A 7,660-nucleotide genomic window follows, 5' to 3' on the forward strand; every position below is an offset into this window, starting at 1 on the left:
CATCAAATACATTTCCAATTGGCAACTTTAATTAAACAATATTTCTCTCCTTTTGTTCTTTTTAGATATGGTTGGGTGTAAGCATGGTTCACATTTTTTTTTCTATTGAAATTCAAGAATGGAATTAGGTCCGATGTAAGTTGCACGAACTTTTCACTTTCGATATTGTACCCCCGTGGGATTTTCCAAAAATACACTTCTTTTGAAAAATTTGATACGTACCTGTTGATATTTTTGAAGAGTCAAACGACGATAATATTCTATTCCTAAAGGGGTTGGTTTGTAACAAGTGAATAATATCTTTCACATGTGTTAAAGAATGTTGTCAGGTTATCAATAAGAATAATGATAAGAACAAGATACTATGAACAAATATTTAGGTATCTAATCCCATTGTTCTATTGTAGTCACTATATGAACACCTTCATGTTGGAGTTCAGTTGAAGTCATAGAAAAGCACAAGTATTGGTAGCTATGGGGACTAGCATAGGCACTTACAAGAGGTTCAAGCCTCATATCCTTATGGTTTTGGCTCAAATTGCTTACACTTTTTTGTACTTCATAACTGAAGCTTCCTTCAATCATGGAATGAATCCTCATGTCTACATAACTTATCGTCATATCGTTGCCGGTCTTGCTATGCTACCCTTTGCCTATTTTCTTGAAAGGTAAAAATCACAGTCATATCCAATGCAAAAAATATGCAGAAATGCAGTTTTTCTGATGTTTCTGTTGATTTCTGCAGAAAGACAAGGCCCAAGTTAACTATAGCTTTGCTGTTGGAGATATTTGTACTCTCTCTACTGGGGTAAGATCTATCAAACATCAAATTTTCATATGTTGTTTGATGAGGAATATTAACAGTGTATCGTTCGTAACAGAGTGAGTTTGACACTGAACATGTACTTTGTGAGCTTGAACTACACCTCTCCGACTCTTCTTGCCTCGATGGTCAACACTATAGCTGCCTTAACATTTGTACTAGCAGTTATTCTCAGGTAACACACACAATACCATCATGAATACAATGAAGAGGATATGACTTCCAAGTCTGCAATCACAGCTCATAGATGCTCTTTCTTGGTGTAGGTTGGAAGATGCTAACATTCGAAATCCTAGAGGAATAGCAAAAGTCTTAGGAACCTTGGTTTCCTTGGCTGGGGTTATGAGCATGACATTATACAAAGGACCTGTTATGAAAAGCTTAGGACATCCTCTCATCTACATCCACCGAGGGAATGGTGTTATCCATGAGAATTGGTTGAAAGGCTCGATCCTCATTGCTGCTAGCTGTGTTACGTGGTCAATATGGTACATCATGCAGGTTTTCACTATAACTCTTCCTATAACACATTAGGAAGACTTGCATGAAATATGCAGATTCCTCCAGTAATCTATATAGGAACTAACTACTGTTTCCAAGGAGAGATCTCCACGTAATGCACACAAGCTTACACTGGAATTTTTCAGGCTTACACTTTGAAAAGATATCCAGCACAATTATCGCTGACTACATGGATGAGTTTTGTTGGTGCAGCACAATCAGCTATCTACACAGTAATTGTACAACACAAACAAACAGCTTGGACCATGGGTTTCAACATTGATTTCTGGTCTACTCTGTACGGGGTAAGAAGGGTCCAAGTCCAATAGTTTCTCTCTAAATCAATTTAGAACTTGCACCTTCTAATAAGAATCTTTGTAACTGGAATAGGGAATAGTGATCTCTGGTTTAGTAGTGTACATACAACTCTGGTGCACTGAACAAAAGGGACCAGTTTTCGTAACAGTGTTCAACCCACTCTCAACCATACTAGTTGCAGTTCTAGCATATTTCGTCCTTGGTGAAAAGCTCTACACGGGCAGGTAAGCAGTCTTACCATCTTGTCCTTAGAACAGGAATGACGGGAACCCCTTCATTTCATTCTTTGGGAAAGAAGGCAATCAAATTCATGCACTATAATACCCTCCTTAAACATTTTCAGCATCATTGGAGCAGTAATTGTCATTATTGGACTGTACTTGCTTTTGTGGGGAAAAGAAGATCAGCAACCAGAAATGAAAGAGAAAGAGCAATGCTCCACAAAAAACGAAGTGCATCATGAAGAACCTAGGATGCAGAAATTCACATCAGATGCAGAACAAGATGTGGTGAGGAACAAGATGACTTCCATGCCCAATCTGTAGTAGTATGCTAGAAGTAAGAAAAAATAATAGACATAATTTGAGTATAGTCAAACCGAGAAGTACCTGCAACCTGAATGTGTTACGTATAGCAGACATGGATTCATCTGATGAACAAGGCGAAAGAACACCTCCTAAGAAAGAGATTATTCAGGGTTATATGTTCACCTCCAAAGTACAGGAGAGATACTCTTTTTTTCCTTTTTTTTTGTTTGGATGTTCAATTACTTATGCAAGGTGTGGCAGGTTAAAACAGCAGCCCATATCATTCATATTTCTGTCCAGTCAGGAGAGACTAGACAAAGCACACATAATTCATCTAACTAGCATCAAGATGTTCACCCATCATGACCAGTAAATGGAGCTCTCCATGACAAAACAATGTCCTACGCACATTTAATTAGTTCTAAACGTCACTGAATTACCCCTGGAAATCCTGGGATTGATATTTTCTCGGCTGCAGCATCATAAAGAATCCATAAATGCTCATAAATAAGTAGTACCACAGTTTGGATACACAAAAACTAGAATGTCTACCTATTGCAAGAGACAAACAAAAATGCAGGAGCTAAACGCAGCAGATGTAAATCAAATCCAATTCCATCTAGAGAAATTCTCTGCCATACATGTTCCTCCCTAAAATTAAATATCGAGAAAATGAGGAAACACAAAGGAGGCAGAGATGACTAAGAGAGTAAAAACTAGACTAGTATGTTGCCACTATTTACACGAATGGAGGGGGAAATGCCATACATTATCTTGCAAGATTTTCAAGCAGCAGGAGGTCTGAGCTCATGATCTTGAGATGTGTCCCGCGAAGATGGTTGTAGATACTGCCACATTGGCACATAACCATAACTAGGGAAAACGGCCATCTTATTTACAGCCGGCTGATATGCTGCTGGATGAGGGGGGATAAAACTTGCTGGAGAAGCTGTAGCTTTCAACTCTTGCTCCATCCTCTCTTTGTCAGCCCTAAGTGCAAGTTTCTCTTCACGAAGTTCATTCTTCTCTTCCTGTTTATAAGAAAAGATTTTGCCTGGGCATCAGATATAGGAATTCAAGTAATCAAGAGTACCAAGCCTAAATTTCTTCTAATTCCATTCAAGAGTTAAGACTCAAGATTGCCAGTCACCGTAAATTTTACAAACTACTTAAACCTTTCAACAAAATCATTTCTAACCTTCAAAGTCTTAATCTCTTCCATAAGCTTTTGGTTCATCTCTTTGTATTCCTCAGATTCAGTCTTCAGCTGGTTTAGAACACGAATGGCATCACCAAGTATGGCCATTTTGTCTGTTTTTACAGGTCTCCCGGGTTCCAGAACAGAGCATAAGTCTGAAAACCTATCTCAACAAGATTCAATAGATTGATGTAGAACAACTAATTTTCATTTGAAGGAAATAATAATAACTAATACTAAAGTGATTTTGTGTTACTTCAAAAAAGATACTTCTGTTCGGAAGAGAGACTCTCTTCTTTCTTCAGTAACAGTAATCGCTACCCTACTCACAGAATAATGACCTTTTTTAAATACTCTTAGCTATAATTAGAAGAACTTCCAATGGCAGCTCCAAGTCTTGTAAGACTTCCCAAGCCAGCAGAGAACAAGACAGCTATAAAATTGCAATGAACTATATCCATGTTTTATCTACCATATGGTGTTGTTGCGTATGGTAGAAAATAGTAGACAAAACCTAAATTTGAAGGCAGAGAGAAAATAAGAATTCATATGAGCATGACAATACCTTTCATTCAATTTTTCCCTTCTTAATCTCTCACGGCAAGCTTTGTTCCCTTGTTTGCTGCAAGACTCATTACGACCTCTGTTGAAAAAACACAAAAACAAATGAAGACTTGGTAAGAGAATTGCGAGTAGAATCACTTCAGTTTTCATGACCTGATAAACTATAAAGCAGCACTAAAATTTACACAAAAAAATCAAACCGAGGAACCCACGCCCTCCAATTACTACAATGAATTGTTTCACAGGTCCATCATCCACTCTGAATTGAAGAAATCCCCACCACATGCATGATTCAGGATAATCGAGTCCATATAAAGCCAAGCTCACATAAAATTATGACCAACATTATGCAAGTCTACCAAGGGGGTAAAGTGCAATGCAAGAAAATATTACTTAAGAAACTCTTTTCTTTAGAAGGTGAGAGTTTTAAACCATTTCCTGATTTGTGCTTGTCATCCTTGCTCCATGCTAATCTTCTCCATATCGTTCCAATTTCATCGGATGTTTCCGAAGGAATACCAAGCAAACAAATACATTTAAAACCTTTCTTTATTAGATAAAGAAGTGATGCAGGATAAACTATGTATTCGCAAAAGAAGCATGTAAGCTGCACAAGATTTTTAAAGAATATGCTCCATCGCTAGACAGATATAGATGTGCTTCATTAAGATCGTTACGAAGCAAAAAATGTGGAAAAAAGTTTCCTAATTTGAATTAACCTGTTCAATCTCAAATATGGTGTGCCAGATATAGCAAAGGCAAAGCTAGAAGATAACTGAAAGCTAGAGCAAGTTCATCTAGAATGGAGAGGAGGAATTTCTTTCACTAATCACTAAATTATCATATATGATTTCTAATACATCAGCATATTAATTCCATTAATGTGATCATGGAAAAGCTAGTCATTCTCATGAAATATTCTAAACATATGCATAATTTTCCACATTTTAAGGAAGGCACTGATATATTTAGAAGCTACAATACAAATACCTTTTCCGAGGGCATTCTGTTTCTATGCACTCCTGTAATGCAGCACTGCTGAGAGGTGCCTCGACTTCTGCTACAGCACTGCAACCCAAGAACCAATGAGATACAAACAAGCTTATAAACCAGGTTTATGGAACAAGGCCTATATCGTCAGTTTGAACACGAAAAAATTAATGTAAGAAAAATCATCAGCCTCTGGAAAGAAAGACAACAATTCGCTTTGTCCAACTATTAGAACAAATAAAAGTCTCGAAAAGACCCCTTTTCTTCAATTCCTTTAGCTATAGCTATTAGAGAGATAGAATGTAGACTGTAGACAACCAAATGAGAAATGCTTGTGGGGGAAAAACCATAAGCATTTCCCACCTACCCTTATTATTTGTTTCTATTTTCTCATGCAACAAATGTAGGTAGTGACTTAGAAACTATTCAAATCAAAATTTGTCAGATTTCATGATCTCTTACACAATTCCTCCAGTATCGTAAAATCTCTCTTGACATCAAGTAAAGGAGATATAATGTGGTACCAGAGATCATTCCAGGAGAGAAGCAAAAATAAGGTGGAGGACTGAACAATGACAAGACAATAAGAGGAAGAAAAGGAAATTCAGGAACTCCAAGATTCAGCTCTGATCTAATATGACAAAGGATTTAAGGAGCACAATGAAATTATTATGGAAATGACTGTATAAATCCTCTCGCAACAAGCCACATGTGAACAATAAACTTGCATACTTTTTTCATAGAACGATACAAATAATCTCATGATCTAATCAAGCTTTTTTCTTCGAGCAGTTTCAAAAGTAAAAAGCTTTTCTAGTTCTCCACATCATGATTAAATGGAAAGGCACCTAATATGATCATACACTAATCCAGTACTTTTACCTATATCCTCATTCTACTAGACAACCTTAATTCTAACCAAGAAAAAAAAAGAAATCATTTTTCACCTCTCTCTCTCCCAGCTTCCTTAATCTAACATCGACCATAAAAATGCATCAGATCATACTGAACAAACACTCTTAACAATTTAACCACTCAAAAGATAGAAAAAGATGCAGCCCTAGCAGAAAAGCAGAGAAAAGTAGGCTCGGAAGTTACACCTAAATGAGCATTACACCAAGCATATGAAAACATAAGAATCTACAACAAGCAAATAATCTGGCATCTGGAGATAATATGAAATATATATCATGACATGCAAGAACTTGTAAATATAAGATTTATTTGAATCTAGACCAGCAAGATTAATTAACATGCATGAAAGGTTCTCTTAAATAACATTAAGGAAACAAATCCACCAAGATTAAGCTGTAATAAGTGATGAACCTAATCAACAAGAGAACTCACCAACATAAAAAAGCATATGAAAAAATCAGGACACATTATTAAGCCATATCAATTCAATTAAAAGAGGCCCACCAAAATCAAGCTGTATTAAGAGATAAATTGAATTAACATATGTTAATGCCTGTAAAAAGGATCAAATATTTTACACGATAAACTTGAAAATCATATTTTTGAGCCAAGAGTCTATTAGAAACAACTCTCTACCCCAACAAAGAGGTAGAGTAAGATCTGCATACATCCTATCCTCCCCAGACGGAATTACACTAGGTATGTCGTTGTATAAACATGAAAATTACACTCTTGAATCGAGTGTATCAGAAACAGCTCTCTACCCCAAATGTAGAGTAAGGTTTGAGTACATTCTACCCTCCCCAAACCCCACTTATGAAATAACACGGTATATGTCATTGTCATTGTCATTGTATAAACTTGAAAATTACACTAGATATGTTGTTATCATTCAATAAACTTAAAAAATTATACTTTTGAGCCGAGCATTTATCATAAACAACCTCCCTACCCACAAACCACAAAGGTAAGGGTAAGGTCTGCTACATCCTACTCTCCTCAAACCTCGCTCATGAAATCACATTGAATATGTTATTGCATTGTATAAACTTGAAAATTACACTTTTGAATCAAAAAATCTATTAGAAACAGCTTCGCTATACCAAAAAGGAATGGTAAGACCTGCACACATTCTACCCTATCCTACACTCCACTTATAAAATTACACTGGATATGTTATTATCGCTATACAATATTAATCAGCACAAACATTAAATCTAACAAGCATAGCTTAAAAACAGATAAAAAAGATTAAATTTTTACTATCAAATTATAAAAACAAAGGTTTAGATATGAATAAAAATACCTCAAATCCTGGGTTTGATCGTTCCAAAAGAAATCTATGGGCGATTCTTCATCTATAAAGCTATTGAAATCAATTAGGTCCCAATTGGCATCTCGAAATGAATCAAATTGATCCATTTCGATAAATCAAACCAACAAAAAGGAAAAATTAGACAAATCGAATCAAAACTAAACCGAATTTGGATAAATTTAGAGATTAAAATTCAATAGAAAAAGTTTTTCAAAGGATTAAGATGAAGAGTCACAAATCATGATTTGGAGGCGGAAGAGGCAACCAATAATTATTCGACACGTGTCAGTATGGATCGTCCAATTATTGGTGGCGCCGCATTTTTCACTGTGACATGCATTTTAACTTCGAAAAAAATTATTAGATTCATCGTCGCACTGTTCAACGTCTTAAAAATATTTTTTTATTTGATTAACTGAATATAATACATCACTAAATTCTCATTTAGTTTAGGAGTATTTTTGACATTTTTCTCAACAGTCTCATACTTTAACAAAAGTTTGAGGCTA

The 7,660-nt window shown here is 35.8% G+C and overlaps 2 protein-coding genes and 1 non-coding gene across 3 annotated transcripts; 1 reads left to right on the forward strand and 2 right to left on the reverse strand.

Annotated features, from left to right (window-relative positions):
• The first annotated feature begins 384 nt into the window (after positions 1-384).
• On the forward strand, positions 385-2,442 carry LOC107029181 (WAT1-related protein At4g08300-like). Its single transcript, XM_015230531.2, has 7 exons — positions 385-668; positions 746-808; positions 882-998; positions 1,090-1,324; positions 1,471-1,629; positions 1,715-1,866; positions 1,986-2,442. The coding sequence occupies exons 1-7, from the start codon at positions 475-477 to the stop codon at positions 2,185-2,187; spliced, it is 1,122 nt and encodes a 373-aa protein (XP_015086017.1). The 5' UTR covers positions 385-474; the 3' UTR covers positions 2,188-2,442.
• Positions 2,443-2,652: 210 nt separating this feature from the next.
• Positions 2,653-7,360, reverse strand: LOC107029182 (transcription factor bHLH104-like). The gene is made up of 5 exons (XM_015230532.2): positions 7,143-7,360; positions 4,922-4,999; positions 3,933-4,010; positions 3,368-3,530; positions 2,653-3,200 (listed from the first exon to the last, which is right to left on the reverse strand). The coding sequence occupies exons 1-5, from the start codon at positions 7,256-7,258 to the stop codon at positions 2,955-2,957; spliced, it is 681 nt and encodes a 226-aa protein (XP_015086018.1). The 5' UTR covers positions 7,259-7,360; the 3' UTR covers positions 2,653-2,954.
• LOC114074110 lies at positions 4,352-4,450 on the reverse strand. The gene has a single exon (XR_003574592.1). It is a non-coding gene; the product is annotated as a U6 spliceosomal RNA (small nuclear RNA).
• Positions 7,361-7,660: the final 300 nt, after the last annotated feature.

This window comes from Solanum pennellii, chromosome 9 (assembly GCF_001406875.1).
Source record: "Solanum pennellii chromosome 9, SPENNV200".
Lineage (NCBI taxonomy): Eukaryota > Viridiplantae > Streptophyta > Magnoliopsida > Solanales > Solanaceae > Solanum > Solanum pennellii.

Excerpts from the sequence above, each read along its gene's own strand:
- LOC107029181 (XM_015230531.2), top strand. The coding sequence starts at position 475 with ATGGGGACTAGCATAGGCACTTACAAGAGGTTCAAGCCTCATATCCTT. Across the intron at positions 669-745 it reads TTTGCCTATTTTCTTGAAAG|AAAGACAAGGCCCAAGTTAA; the intron begins GTAAAAATCACA and ends TGATTTCTGCAG. Across the intron at positions 1,325-1,470 it reads CAATATGGTACATCATGCAG|GCTTACACTTTGAAAAGATA; the intron begins GTTTTCACTATA and ends GGAATTTTTCAG.
- LOC107029182 (XM_015230532.2), bottom strand. The coding sequence starts at position 7,258 with ATGGATCAATTTGATTCATTTCGAGATGCCAATTGGGACCTAATTGAT. Across the intron at positions 3,531-3,932 it reads AGGGAAAAATTGAATGAAAG|GTTTTCAGACTTATGCTCTG; the intron begins GTATTGTCATGC and ends TTGTTGAGATAG. Across the intron at positions 3,201-3,367 it reads AAGAGATTAAGACTTTGAAG|GAAGAGAAGAATGAACTTCG; the intron begins GTTAGAAATGAT and ends TCTTATAAACAG.